The sequence below is a fragment of the Perna viridis genome, chromosome 9, assembly GCF_037379345.1.
Source record: "Perna viridis isolate PV_CMFRI_1.1 ecotype Kerala chromosome 9, ASM3737934v1, whole genome shotgun sequence".
NCBI classification, from domain to species: Eukaryota; Metazoa; Mollusca; class Bivalvia; order Mytilida; family Mytilidae; genus Perna; species Perna viridis.
In genome coordinates, this window is record NC_142453.1 from 1,753,456 (window position 1) to 1,769,689 (window position 16,234).

General features: G+C 33.2%; 1 protein-coding gene across 1 annotated transcript; it reads right to left on the reverse strand.

Annotated features, from left to right (window-relative positions):
* Positions 1 to 7,337: 7,337 nt before the first annotated feature.
* On the reverse strand, positions 7,338 to 14,129 carry LOC148606069 (transmembrane emp24 domain-containing protein 2-like). Its single transcript, XM_088544794.1, has 4 exons — positions 13,853 to 14,129; positions 11,791 to 11,986; positions 10,691 to 10,798; positions 7,338 to 9,951 (listed from the first exon to the last, which is right to left on the reverse strand). The coding sequence occupies exons 1-4, from the start codon at positions 14,039 to 14,041 to the stop codon at positions 9,827 to 9,829; spliced, it is 618 nt and encodes a 205-aa protein (XP_088400920.1). The 5' UTR covers positions 14,042 to 14,129; the 3' UTR covers positions 7,338 to 9,826.
* Positions 14,130 to 16,234: the final 2,105 nt, after the last annotated feature.

A 16,234-nucleotide genomic window follows, 5' to 3' on the forward strand; every position in this document is an offset into this window, starting at 1 on the left:
TGTTATTACATTTTATTCTCATAATAATTTAGCTTTGTGGATTCTCAGAAGATATTTCGATTTTTAGGATCCACTTTTAATAACGGGAGAATGAAGTGTCGTGGTTAGACTGAAGACGTTCGTTGAACTTTAATAGCTGTAAATATGGAAGTTGAAAGTTCCGAAAGAGGCGTGGTAGAACATTTTGCAAATCGAGCTATGAAGCGTTGTTTGTATCAATTATTATTGAGTTCTAGAATTCAATAAATGGTCGGAAAGAGTAATCAAGGGAACTACGATTCTAGCGGGAATCAAAATAATATAATCCAGGGAAAATGCGCGACACGGAAAACATATACAACATAAAATAACCAAAATAATACGTACACAGAAACAAAAGTAAATGAGCAACTCGTACTCCACTAAAAAGACTGGGAGCAAGGACCGGGTGCACCAGTAGGTTAAGCGTCCTCTGCTTTTCTATTTAACACCAGACGAGTTGCTCATAAAATATCAAGTCAATAGTAGACGAAAGAGGAAAAGAAAACTATGACAGGTTGAACATATCGGTACTCATGGTGCATATGGATACCCCGGAATGATCCACGAGTTCATGATATCCACAATTAAACTTCTGTATTGATGACTTCAATCTTGTAGCAACTTGTAGAACCCTTATTGTAAGAAGTCTAACCCGGTACAAATAGTCTGCGTAGTTACAGCAACCTTTGGCATAACGCATCAGTTGTGATCTGAAAACTCCATACGCAGGTGCTGAAGAGATGTTGTTGGAAGATCACAATCATTGTCTTCAAAAGAGGACAGAACGAATAATGGTTTCCTACTACATGTGTCTCTTGTTTGGATAATGTGGTAGCAGTATAAACGTCTCATTATTTTCTATGTCTGCCGTATAAAATAAGCATCGGATGTACTAAGTCTTGCAGACGACAAAACCAGTGTTGTTTTAGGCTTCGTCTGCTAGTACAGCAACATACTTTTCAATGATAGACAGTTGTTGACAATGATTACCCTAGAGGTTAATTCATTTCATGTTCTCTATTGTATGTGTCTTTTTACTATGTTTATTCTTTATCAATGAATTTTATCCTTTTGATGATCTTTCAAGTCCTGGTTCTCTAAATTACTTTCTATTTTTTTCTGCAAAGCAAACAGTTTTTCAAAAACACTTAATTTACCCCATGGCAGTTTAGGACCAGGAATGAACACATGTGAGAATATTGCAAAATAAGTATCCTCTTATTTCAGTTTCACACTTCATTCACGCCATTTTCGCTTTTGTGCATAAGAAAAAATAAAAAAAAAGGTAAAACAGGAAGTGTACAACTTGCGAACAGAAAATCTTGACAAGTTGTATATTATATACTCAGTTTCAACGGATATTACAATAATATATTGTTAATGAACTTTCTGGAACAGGGTTATGTTGCTACAAGATTGAAGTCATCACTTCAGAAGTTTTATGGCCGTCATCATGAACTCGTGGATCGTTATGGTGTATCCATCAGCACCATGAAAACTGATTTATTCAACGGGTCATAGTTTTCCTTTTCTCGTTTGTCTACCTCGGACTTGACTTTTTATGAGCAACTCGGCGGGTGTTTCTAGAAAAGCAGAGGACGCTTACCTTACCGGTGCACCTGGTCCATGCTCCCAGTTTTTAGTGGAGTCCGAGTTGCTCATTTACTTTTGTTACTTTGTATGTATGATTTTAGTTACTTTATGTTCTTTGTTTTGTATGTCTGTTTTCCATGTTTGGTCTTTGTCCCTGGATTACATTCGTTTGATTACCGCTATAACCTTGGTTCCCTTGATTACTCTGTCATTATTCCTCTAACACAGCCGTGGTTTGTATTCACGTAGATCACATAAAAATAATAGAGGATCGGGAAATTTAAGGACAGTCGCCTCAAAATAGAACAATCAAATGTTTTCTATTACATTCTTTCTGTATGTTATTAGCATTGAAATTTAACAGTTTTTCTCTTAATTGTGCTACTTTTAACGTATTTATTATATAAATTAATTAACATTCAACAACAAAAAAATATTTATGTTATATAGAAAATTACTTCCGATTTTTTTATTCCATTTAAATTTATTTCAGTAATTTCCGGCTTCGTGTTTGATAGCGAAATCGATCACATGTGATCATTTTCATTTTTAAATGTCATTATAAAAACTGTGCTCATCCCGTTTTGGTTTGCTTAACATTCGTAACGTTCTTATAACTGATGAATACAAGAGGATAACAAATAGTTACAACAGGTACAACGTGAAACCCGTCCGTAAATTTGACACAAATCGAGGAACAGGGATTCACATGACTGCAGGGAAAACTCGCTTTGCGTTCAAGAAGTTTCTTGATATTAATTGGTTTCAGATTCTGTAATAAAAAAAAACGTTTAGCTCCTGGGGATTCAAACCACTTTAAAATCATCCTCTGCAACCAAGATGACGAATTGAAAAGAAAATGTTTCTCTTATCTTTAACTGTCATTATTTCGTTCAGTTAATGCAAACACAAAACTCGCTATAATTAGCATTATAATGCAAGAAAAAAAACATGCAGCCATAACACTCATTGCATTACCCTTCATAGATATGTATTTAGAATATAACATTCAGATGGCATAGACTCTTCCGTTATCAGTTTGGTAATATTGTTATTATCCTCCTCTTACATTTAAGTTCCTTTTATTTTCACTTATTTATTGTATTCTATACTACTGATTTTACCGATTTTATATGCTTTCCACTTGAGTTGAAATATACCGGGAACAATGAACCATGATAGAAGTGGAAGGGTCATCGCTATATAACCAGGTTAGTCCCACCTTTCTTAATGGAAATATTATTGTGGGTTTCCGACTACTCGGTTTTTACCCTGATATTTCTATTTGTTAAACAAACTTTCTCTTTGACTTTGCCTAGATTTTTATTATCGTTCATTGTAACAATACATATAATTCCAATTTATGGAACGTGGTTCACGGTACTTGGGAATTTTAGAAAGGACCTTATGTAGAGATTCGTTTTCGATGATGTTTAAATCTCTCGTAATGACGTGACCGGAAGGTCTATATTTGAATGAAGAATTTTTGCAAGTAAAGTATATGTATAGTGAAAAATCATCGTGTGTTTTGTTGATTTTCCTTTTTTCAGACACTGGCAATTTACCATCGGCAGTGTCTGAATTGTATATGGACTGGTACTTGAATACACAAAATCTGACAAACAACACACAATAATGAAATATTAAGTATAAAACAGTATAATTACACCCTATCACATATATAATGGTATCTCAAGCCGTGATTTTACTTTGTCGGTGCGCTAATAAAACAAATATTGTATTCATGAAATAATTCATTTATTCTTTTGTATTACAAATACAGTACTCTCATTATAACCTTATGCCAAAATGTCAGAACATTGTTCAAAATGCCATGCATGTTTGCATCCGGATTTGATCTCCGAATTATCATCAAGAACAAATAAAGTTCTTAGCAGTATCGAGTGACTTCTCATCATATCAAAAAATTCCCATATGTCATACCGACATACTATTTCTACTTATCGAATCGACACACCGCCTTTCACTCCCCCTTACGTCAATGGAAAGACTACTCCTACATTCTCATTTGACATACTATTTCTACTTATCGAATCGACATACTGCCTTTTACTCTCCCGTAGGTCAATAGAAAGACTAACCCTACATACTCATTTGAAATACTATTTCTACTTATCAAATCGATATACCCATTATACCGCCTTTTACTCTCCCGTAGGTCAAATCATTTGACATACTATTTCTCGAATATATATATCTTATTTTTCATTTTTTAAAATAATTATTTTAATGTCGCTAACCGAGAAGGTCATGTTTTACCTTTTGGAGCAAGTGGTGTCAATCCCGGTTTTTAGTAGTTCATATTGCAAGTGATTTAGTTTGTTGTGTGACGTTTTGTTTTCCTTATTTTTAAGCGTTGCATCGTGTATGTAGATCGAATTTGTTTTCTGTTTTCACGTTCATGATTTTGAAGTCTTTGATAAAGTCCCACCACTGCTGAAGCTTCGGTATTTCTTTTACCAAGATTAAATGTTCTCCATAGTGTTGCCAAGAGACAAGAATCAATTTGACCACTTGATAATTAACAACACATATAGAACGTGCCTACTATACGTCAGAGTAAATAGAGGAGATGATACTGGAAGTGACCATCAACTGGTAAAAGCTATTATCAAAGTACCAGGGAAAATGTCACCAAGAAATCGCTTTGATATAGGCAAGTGAAATGACAACAGTGTGATGACAGATTTCACAAAACCGTTGCTAACTGCTACAAAATTTTGAAGACACAGTAGATGAAAAACGAGGGAAATATCAAAAAATCTATCAAGGATATAAACAGAATACGAAAGGAAAGATGAGATAAAACCTGAAACATGGCATGGAAAAGAAAACATAGGAAAGGTCAAAAAGAAAGTAAATGATGTTCAATCCAGTGGGTTCGGTGCAAAATTTTAAGGTTAAATAAATTATATCAACAGCATGCGGAAGCAGTGGAAGCTGGAAATAGAACGGAGTAAGGCACACTCTAAAAATAACAAAAAGTGATTTACGAGAAAACAAATAGTATCACCTTACATCCCTATTAAAGATAAACTTGGAAATTTATTTACCTCTGAGAATGACCATGAAAGACACTTAAAGACACTGGGTGGAGCCCTTTAGTTAGGACTTGAATCGATCAACACCTCTTGAAGAACCTAAGATGTCTGAGCCTGCGCATGAAATCAAATCAACATTGAACCACCAGAAATTCCTTAAATAATTTTAGCCATAAAAGGTTTGAAGAATGGTAAAGCACCCGCAGCAACAATTTGAACGTAGAACTTTTCAACTTGATACCAACTTGACAAATCTTTGACATCCGATTTTCAAGGACATCAGGAATGAAGCCAGTTGGGAATAAAGGAACCGTCATCAAAATACCAAATAAATGAGCATTACATGATAGCAACAATTGGACTGCACTCTTTTGATTACCGCTATAACATTGGTTCCCTTGAAGTCCCTTGACTTCAAGCAACCAGAAGGGTGTCTTCTCGTTTTATTTATTAACCTAAAATTCTAGCATTGTTATATTTCATTCATTAAATTTTTAATCTTAAAATTTCAATTAATTGATTTCGGCTCATTGTAATTTTGGTTCTTTTTTTCTGAAATGTTGCAAGAACGTCATGACAATTTCTCTTCAGGATCAATAAGGAAAGGTGTTTATTCGAACTTCCAAGTGTGTTCAACGTCGTAACAGGAACATACCGGTAGTGCTTTATAAACTTGCTTTACCGTACCGGCTTCATATATCATTTCCAATCCAAAGGAGCGGGTCCTAATTATGTTTATTTTATTATTTTTTTCTGTGTAAGGTATGTTTTGATGAATAACTATTTTCTAGACGACTGCCTTAGATTTTGTTAATTCGCTGATCAACTTCATTCTTGCACTCATATGATACAATGGTACACAGGAAAAATTGCAACATATGTTTTGAAAACAACTGAAAAAAAACATTTGTTTCTCATAATGTTTAGGGTCACCATGAAAACATATGAAAAATCTGTGTTTGGGACTTACAAATAATTCGTGAAAAAAAGGTAAACAAAAATCAGATCTTCCATATGACTTAATGTATGAAAAAGGTATGCTTCTCATATAATTTTGGGAAAACTGTTTCCATGTAATTTTATAGGCACAGAAACAAAAATGTCCATATTGGTCCTAAACATGTCCTCGTTTGTTTTAAAACAGATGAAAACGTGGTGCATTTCTTTGTATGTGTAGTGTGTGTCAGACCAAAGAATGACTTCCTTTTTGTTTCCTTTACAATTTGCTATAGTTATTTCTTCGGACATTTTCAAGAGCAAAAAATGCAGCTAACTATATACTTATTAATTTCTTCAACCGTCGTGCGGTAGAGACAATTTTCAACTTATTTCTACCATTTTCATGTTTTGTTATTGTTTTTTAATTCATGCAACTATTAGATGCGGGTAATCTTTTGAATGGTAAGGAAACACTTAGTCTGAATGTACAGGTAATACTCGTCATCAGAAGAGGTTTCACATATTGAAAACAGTTAATCATGATAGGAGGTATCTTCTTCCATGAGAATAATATTTATGCGTTACCTGTCTTAGTCACATACAGCAGCCTTTACTTCACTGCAATAAAAACACTTTATAATTCTTATTATTATGCTTTAGGCTTTGCCTATGAGGGACGGAGCTATTCGTACACAAAATTCATTTAACTTAATATTGATATTTTGTTAATTTGCGGATGTATCGCCATGCGGGAATATAGCCTAGATTTATCCTACGAAACAAAATGTGTGCCTTCGCTAAAAGTTCAAGCAATCACATCCTAACTGAATATGTCAGGAAGATGTTTTGACAGAAAATATGTTTATTTATAATACAAATTCTGTACCAGTTGGTTTGAAATATCGCGCTTCGATTGTAAAATTGAACTCGGGTGTCCTAAAAAGAACGCTTAATTACAAATTATTATAGCGAATTAGACTTGTGCAAAGAGTAATATATTTACTCGATGTAATAGTGGAAATTTTCCCTCATACAGAATACTTCTATTCCCAAGTTTTTCCATAATTTGAAAGGGTATGATTCCTATTTATTGCTATCGAAAGCAACGATGTTATCGAGCAAGAAGATTGTGGTGTGTGTATACAATATAGAGTAATGTATACCGAATACTCTTCTTATGCAATGAATACTCGTGTATAAGCAGGAATATGTCCGCATGCTTTGAAGTGACCATACCTCTCAAAATCTTTTATGACAGTCTTATTTAGATAGTCCAAATCCCGTTACATTTTCAGATCAAATCATATACGAAATTTTAATAAGAATATAGAATTAAGTGCTCGATCATATTAGGTAAACTTCATCGCATTTCACTTAAAATCTTTACGTCAAATTTATCACTTTTCTGTATATCTTTTTCATTTCCTTTCGCTTCAGAAAAGTAATCAAGGGAAACAATAAAAAAATGTAATCCAGGAACAAAAGACCCGACTTGGAAAACACGCACAACAAAGAACATAAAGTAACCAAAATAATACATACAAAGTAACAAAGTATATGCAACTCGAACTCCACTAAAATCTGGGAGCATGGACCAAATGCACCGGAAGGATAAGCGACCCGTTTTTTGTTGTGCTTTGCCTCCATCCTGTAGTTTAACACTACCCAATGTTACACGATCACTTTAATCATTCTTGAATCATAATAAAACCAACAAATATCTGGATTTTTTCATTCTTTATTGTGTTCCACATTTACTCAACATTTGTACTAGCTTTCATGTACACCCAGACATACAGTTCATACCAGACAAAACTTTTTAAACTTACATATTTAGAATCACCTCTATAAATCAGTATTGTAATACGAGAACAGAAAACTAATGTGAAAACAGGAACATATTGTAACCAGAATAGGAACCAGGCCTGGGTTTCATTAAAAATCTTTCATTGAGATTTTCTTCAAAATCCAGGAGTTATTTCCAAATCTTCAATTTCAAACCATCTGAGTGGTTGAAATATGAGTTCAGAAAAAAATTTGAAGAAAAAACTCAATATTTTTTTTTAAATGATCTGGCCACTGATTTCAAAAGCTCAATCAAGCAAAGAGTGCATCAGAACACACTCAAAAGTGTACATATGAATAACTGTACAATTACACACGTGTTAACACAGCCATACATCATGTTCATTTCCCATTCTGTTAAAATACAGTATATTACATGTTTATTTTACATTACAGCCGTGTGATGAGCACTTAAGTGTTTTATCAAGTAATTTTCAGCATGTACAAATATTTAATGACTTGCATGTTACACACTCTGGAGGTCCTTTCATCATACTGTCCTTAATTTTGGATAGCAAAGGGTTAAAATTCACTTATGCTTCTGCAATAGTGAATTTTTTGTTCAGTGAAGATGAATGTCCTTCAAATGCATGTGTACAAGTATATAACTTGCTTTTAGTTAATGTAATTTTGGGTCAATATCAAACTATTCATTTTTTTCCCTTTACTTGTGCAGTTACTAACATGAATTCAATTGACATGCAAAAGATTACAATTGCATTGGCATACTGCTGAAAATGTGTTCATAGGGTCATTTTAACCCCTCCCCAAAAATGAGAAAAGTATGCGAAAGGGACAGATCCAATATCAACATCATACACAATGAAAACAATAACACAGTCCCTATTTAATCTCTTGAAATACATTTTCCTTTACAACAGTTAAAGCTTGGTTTTATGTTAAATAATTCACACATACTCCATATTATGCGAAGTCCAATCACTCATCAATCATCAAATCAAAGCAAATCTTAACAAAATAAATACAATAAAATATTCTTAAAGGGAGTGCTTTCTGAAACTATTACACTACTTGCCGTAACTTAATCATAAAACTACACCACTGTCAGGAGACAGACTGTATTGGTTCAAAGCATGGCACAAAAAGACATTAAATAGAATACCATGAAAGAATTCAGTACAGAAATTATACTGCCTCAAATATTTTTATTTTACAAATGAAGCCACACAACTGAGCCAGTATTTTGTATCCCAATTAGGTGAAATAAATTCAAAATTAAGTTACAACCCAGGTTCATTGTCATGATTGTAATATTAAAAAGAAATGTTTGAAAAAGTGTATTTGCTTCCATACATAAAACTTAAATAATACTAACAAATTGCAGCTTCATCAAAAAAATTACTCAAAAAAGCAAAATTGGTTGTAACCCAAGGCACATATATCATTTTCTGACCCAATCTTTAAAAGAAAATACATATCCTACTGTCATTTCCTGATGATTTTCATTGACTAAAATAAGAAAAAAAAATTTTAATATCAATGTTCTTTCTACAAAGTCTGATAATTTATTCCTAACATTAATATGGCAAGCAAAATATGACAGTTAAAGAATCACTAAGAAACATGGGAAAATATCAATCTGAAAATAAAGTTTACAATGTACTAATGGCCTTGACATGTGATCCAACTAAATTTTTAAAATACAGCAAAACTGGGTTGGCCAAGAGCATACAACAGTCTGAAAATTTGTCTCAGATAAGATAGATCATTATACATAGATTAAAAATAGTGAAAATGATCAATTTAAGGGGTTAAAAATGTGCCAATAGATTTCTTGAATATTCAAGTACTGGAATAAACAGGACATATCTGTGTAATAGCGAACACACAAAAAACAGAAGTGTTAATGTGAAATCAATCAGCTATAACACTGATACAGCCATCTTGATTTTTCTTGTTACCTGACAATACCCAGTACAATACTATAGTATTCAACTAATATACAAACCAAACCATTGGGAAAGGATGAGATGGGAGAACATTCGATCCAAATGATGAACAGAGCTAAAACCAAGGACCAGATCATTTTATAAGTAGCCATTTTCTGCCTACACTTTGTTCATAGCACTTTGTCATTCACAGATCATGAGCTTTAAAGTCTAAATAAAGCAGTTCCAAGCCAGAAAGGGGTAACAATAGTTCTAATTTTTTAGAATTTTTTTTCTGCACTTAAGGCTTATTTCTTTAATCATACAGTCAGGATTTCCCCACATGGTGCTACGAGACATGCTATTTTAAACCTAAATTATTTCACATCTTTTCTTGGCACATACAATGACCTGGTTGCTGATTTTAGCTGCACTCAGTGAAAATTTAAAAAGTGAGTCTCTACTAATTGTTTAGGATTACACCACACGTCGAACTTCAAAGAATCTTTTCAAGTAGTAGACTTGTCCTAAGGTCATAGCTAGTAGAACTAAAGCTTCAAAAAATGACCATAAAACCACTCTGGAGTTGGTGTTATCATTTACTGGAAAATAGAAGAAAATTTATGTAAAAAACAATATATGAGTCAGACTTTGCCCAATAGTACAGAGCTAATTGTGTCGAAAATCCCACTACAAAACATTCAAAACCAGATTAAATTTGTTGAAATGCCTGAATATAGATTTTGAATACATACATTTAAAGGGCTTTTTGTGCCCATGAAAAATAAATGTGACCTACATACTTCATTTTTTTTAATACTTTATTTATCAGTTGTAATACTCAATAACAACTTTGTTGCTGCGGATATTTAAACAAATTATAATGTACAATTTTAAAACTCATTTATTTTTTTCCTATTTACTATTTAACATTGTTTACTGAGAGGATAATCAATTGGAAAGAGCGAATAACCAAAATATTATCACGAATGTCGAAGAATGACAAGATTTAACGAGTGAGCGGAACTTGATCTGTGCACGAGTTAAATCTTTAAGCATTCTTGGTACAAGCGACCATATTTTGTTATTTACGATAACCGATTGATTATCCTATTCATTATATAGACTTTCTTCATAATTTATCAATATTTTCATCATGAACATTAAATTCTGTGGCGAATTGATATCAAAGTTGTGCCGTTTTGACAGGATGAAAGTCCGAGCGTGAAATTACCATATTTATTTAACAGTGTGAATTATCAAAATTTGTAACAGTGGGAACATTCGATAAAACACTGCTATCTATATAATAACAAAATTCATTGGGTCCTATATACTTACTCGATCTGTGTATTCTCTCTCTAACTTCCATATATTCTTGTTCATGTTTTACTCCCGTCAAAGCTGTTGATAACTCATTTATCATTTCTGATAATTTGTTCTGATGGGCTGTAAATATAAAAATTTTGTTGAAATTTTATTTTATAATATATTCACAAAAAATTGGTATTACACATTTACTGCTTTTAATACTGTTATTTATTGGATATACATTTTCCTTGTTTGTTCCTTTATCAATACAAGTTCTTCATTATTTTAATAATAATCCAGAAAAAAATAGGTATCAATCATGTTAATGGAATACTAAGTGATACCACATTACCATCAAAAGGGAGATGACAAAATGTTAAACAAATGACTCACTTGATAATTACATTTTAGCAAAATCTAAAAATTTCACTTAACTTGTATTTTATGGTACTTAACAACTGTCCAAAGTTAAAAAAAAAATTCATTGATCTGTTCAGAAGTTATCAATGGACAGGCAGACAGACATTTCAGTGTGTATCATAATACATGTACCTAGCCGCTTTGTGTTTGGTGGGGGCATAAAAACTTATGAATGTTTTAATGTCAACTAAAAATTAGGTAAAACACAAAAGGGAGCTTATTTCTATGAAGAGAAGTGTTCTCAAAATTGGCCTGGGTTTTGTAAAACAAATCAGGAGAATTTCCTCAATATTCAATTTCAAATGATCTGATTATTAAAAACTAGAATTACAAAAAACCTCTATTTGAGATTTTTGTTTTGAACCTTAACACTGTTCACATGTGGACAGACAGGGATTTATTGGCAATATTATCATTTTCTCTCATTCTGCCAGATATTTTCTTTCTCAGTCTACTGCCCAGGGAAAAAATGTTAAAAAATGACAGCAATTTCAAAATACAAAATTTCTTCCGATCAACTGCAACATTGCTGATTTACAGAATAAGACATATCTTATACATCTCGAAAAAAATATCACATTTCATACAATCCAGCTGAATGTGATAAATTCTTTCTCTACATTACAAGTGTCTTTACTCTATACTTCTATATATATATCATACATGTACATTAGTCTTAACAAGAAGGAATAACAAAACATAAAACATACCATCAGATTCCATATTATCTCCACCTTTTGGTTTATCACCAATATCCATGGAAAACATTACAGTCTTAGGGGTCATGGTTGACATCTTGTTACTAAAGCAGTATTTGTAATTACCATCCATGTGTGCAGCAAATGTATATTTACCATTGGACTCCCTCTCTCCTTGATGGAGGACTTTACCATCTGGACCAAATATCTGAAATAGTGAAAGGGATTTGAAATGACATTCAGGTAAACCCTAAAACTAAACAATGTTATCTATCCTCAACAAATTTTTGTTATTCTCTTTTCAGAACATTATTTCACATAAATTAGACACATACATGTGAAAGTTGAAATTACATGCATTTTGTCAAATGTGAAAATGAGGTATATATGTATGTCTCACATATTGTTGTCACATGTATGACAAGCTTAACTGTAACTACAATAATGCAGCTCCATTGTGTTCTGTGATCTGGTGGAGCTACAAGAGGTTTCATGACTCACAATGGAACAAAAATGTGTTCTAATTAGTAGTTGCAAGCTCTGATAAGGCCCATAGGCAAACACAGAAAAAGCATCAATATCTGGTTTGCAACTTCATTCAGGAGCTTGAAATCATAGCAGCTCCACTTGTATACTTTGTAGTGCGATTGAGAATCAAATTAGTCTCCTATGATTAAAAACAAAACATATTAAAGCTCTTTTTGAGATAGGGATGGCCAAAACAGTGAACAGTAAAGAGGTTTATGAAAATGACAGAATCAGTTTTACCCTCACTGGTTACCTATAATTTTTGGGTGTCTAAAATCTGAAAAAAAATAAATGAATTTAAACGATACTAATTGAAATGAAACAAAATAAAAAAAATATTAAAAATCTTTGACTACGTTTTGCATTTTACAACCAATGCCAGACATTTGGCCCAAAGACATTTCATACCATATAACAATTCAGAAGGTGTATTAGGACCTCTCAAACTGCATATAAGGCTGATTTACAACAGTATTGGAAGGCTAATAAAATTGTAAGCGCACTCTTTGCTCGCTCTCAAATGTACATGTATAGAAATTTGTCTCATTTTTTTTCATATTTACCACTTGAGAAAATTTCTTCAAAGCAAAATGCTACATCTCTACCTATTGAAGATTTGAGAAGAAGTGAAAGCACCTGCTTAAAAAAACATTTCAAGGACCCATATGTTGTTTGATCAGAACTCCTAATACATTATAAAAAAAACTTACTTCCGGTAGTAAAAACCATTTTATTTAAAAGGGAATCTATTGAATGCTTGGCTAGCACTTAAACATGAATGTCAATAGAAGCCATCAAGCGGCAATATTGGACAGCTACTAGCTCACCTTTTGACAGCTACACTATTTCCCAAAATGGTTGAACGCTTGCAAAATTTTTATCAGTCTACCAGTTACTTTTTCTTTTTTCCAAATATTTAAAATAATACTGACATCCCTGTTAAGGTAAATGCCTTCCTCATATTACTACAGGGCTATCAAAGAGAAAGATGGTGAGAATAATTTTCTTACGCAGTTTCACCTGTGTCATATTAAAAATGAATATATGTCAGTTGAAAACATGATTTTGGGAAGATATGAGTATAACTCACCAGGAAATTCATCATTATTTTGCATAACCTTTATTCCATCCTCTCCTGAGAAACAAGTTCATGCCCAAAATTTAAGAAAAAAAAACAGATTGCTGATATTTTGTTCTAATAATGACCTATCATACATTAATTTTTGTTGAATATAAAAAATGGTGAGCAGATTAGTAAAAATTGTTTCTGTCTTGAAAATGGCAAGATCTACATGAGCACTCTGACCAGTACTGATCAAAGGGTAGAATAAAATTTCGGTGAACAGACTGGCAGTATTTTAACAGTGAGATCTCCTCTGACCTAATCCCTATTGGGATTCAGTTCAGCGTTCAGGACTGTTTTCTGATTTGGCTGCCCACTGGCACTGTGGATTACTCTCTGACCCAAGTATGGCACATATTTCTAGACAAAGATTTTTTTTATAAATACAGTGAAAAACGTTCCTTTCACATCAGATATGTATACCTTAATGTCTATATCGAGAAAGCCACCCTCAGAAACTTCGAACATAAGGCTCATTTTGGTGCCTGATGTGACTTTGTCGTGGAAACACTCCTCGGCGTTGGCATCAATGTTGACAAAAATACTGTATGCAGTATCAATCAGTACTGCCGTCAGTGCGAATAAAAACAGTGCCCTTATCATGTCTGACATTTTCAGCAAAATATGTTTCTGCCGGTAACAACACGTAGTCCAAAAAACCAACAACACTTTCCGGATGCCACGTTAATTTTGCAAGTGCGCATGCGACAACAAGCTTGAGTTTTATCTTACGACCGTACAATAAATTAAATAAAAATAATGTTACATTGGACCCATAATTTCAGTTGCGTATACGCTTTTATAGATAGAGAGTAAACAACCTACACAAAAACAGTTTAACACCACTGCAGACAATGGAGCACTGTATAAAGCCATGATTTTTTCAACAAATCAATAAATGGGGAATAAATTCCACAACGGCTTGCCATATGCGGCTTCCAATATTGATTTTATATGTTACTTTGGGGTTTTTAAAAGTGACTGTACATTTAGAAACCAGACATATCCCAGTCTATGGCCGAGGGCTATGGGAGGCATAGGGAAAATTTTATTCCATCAATTTGTGTGTGTGTTTCTTTTCCTTTTTCCTCTTCTTTTCTGTTTTTTTATAAAATAATTATGATGTCAGGAAGAACAGGGATTTGTTTGTATCAAAAGTGGATGATTCCGGACGGCAGAACATATGTTCAGAGCTCCGTAACAAATCATATAAGTTGTGAACAAATCAAGATTATTTAACTATTTTGCAGGACCCTTCCTTTATTTTAAGTTACTAGTGCTCTCTCTCTATATATTATTTATTCCAGATCGGTAAATAATAAACCAACATTCCTAGCTTGTTTTTCTAAAACATGAGTTTGGGATCTCTATATGATATGAATTTTTGGAAACAAAATTTTGCATGTGACACCATCTTTATTCCTAACAATCCTCTTTTTATCTTCTGAATAGTTTCTGGAATGTGAAAATTTGAAGTATTGCTATTGCCTTATTAATTTGTATCCCATAAGCTGGATCTCTTCGGATATCTCCATTACCATCACCACTGAACTCAACCAAACTCCATTGCTTTATATAGACAAATAAAAACCAGCTTATTCATCAGGGGCATATGATACTTATTATATGACCCTGATTTCACCTATGATCAAAAATACTTATAACCAGAATAGTATGTTGTACATGTCAAAAAGACAACAACTCCACCGGGATGAAAATGTCATTTTGCACACATAGAAGTTTGAAAACGGTGAACTGTTTCGGAGAAAGATCAATTAATAATTAGAAGAAGAAGAAAAAACGACCAAAACGTTTGGAGATCATAGTAATGAAGTAAAATCTTTACAAATAACATTGACAAATCTTTTTTTGTAGTGATACATATATTGATTTGACTTGTTTACCTGCGAATACCCTTCTATATAGTATTAACACCCGTACAATTGGGATGACACGGTGGATCACTAAACGAGGGGTCACCTTGTGATGATTTTGCAATGTTTTCCTAGGGCCTGTTGTATACGGGCGTTTTCCTTTTGCGCAAAGAGGAGGCCTTTTGCGTCACAATTATTTTGCGCCAGTTTACTTTTCGATTTCCGTAGTTAAATTGCGAACCTATCAGTTGATTTAGGATTTTGAACTAGCTTACAGAAAAAGCGAGTACTCTTTCAATGTCGATACAGTTTGTTGCTTTTTTGTATGCGTTAATTGTTAAAGTGTTTGTATTCTCTATCGATCCGAATTCAACAAATTTTTATAGTTCGTTTTACTGTCCTATTTTCCTTCCACTGTCCAGGGGCAGGTTAGGGGAGGGTTGACCACTTACACACCTGTTTAACCCCGCCACATACTTTATGTGCCTGTCACAGGTTAGGGTGTAACCCCGCCACATACTTTATGTGCCTATCCCATACCAGGAACCTGTGGTCCGGTTGTTGCCGTTTTTTTTTACGTTATTTCTATAGATTTACAGACACAATGACAAAAAATGACAACAGCTATAGGATTCGATAAGTTGCTGATCATTTTTGGGGCTGAATTTAAAAGAATCGAGCATGCCACTTTTCTTGTTAAAATTAGTCATGTAGAAAAATAATAATCTGGACGGCAAAGCAGTAAAAAGCACGTATATTCCCCAGAAAGAAGATAAAATTGTTTGTGCCCCACAACAATGATAAGAACATGTACTTTTCATCGATAATTTTGACAACATTTCGACATTGTTATTTCTTGAAAACGAAAGTCCTTTTTTACCTATAGGCTGTTTTTTTATAGTAGACTATAAAAATCCTCGCTTTTCTGTTC

Excerpts from the sequence above, each read along its gene's own strand:
- LOC148606069 (XM_088544794.1), bottom strand. The coding sequence starts at position 14,041 with ATGTCAGACATGATAAGGGCACTGTTTTTATTCGCACTGACGGCAGTA. Across the intron at positions 11,987-13,852 it reads TTCTCGATATAGACATTAAG|ATATTTGGTCCAGATGGTAA; the intron begins GTATACATATCT and ends TCACTATTTCAG. Across the intron at positions 9,952-10,690 it reads AGAGAGAATACACAGATCGA|TAAATGATAACACCAACTCC; the intron begins GTAAGTATATAG and ends TCTATTTTCCAG.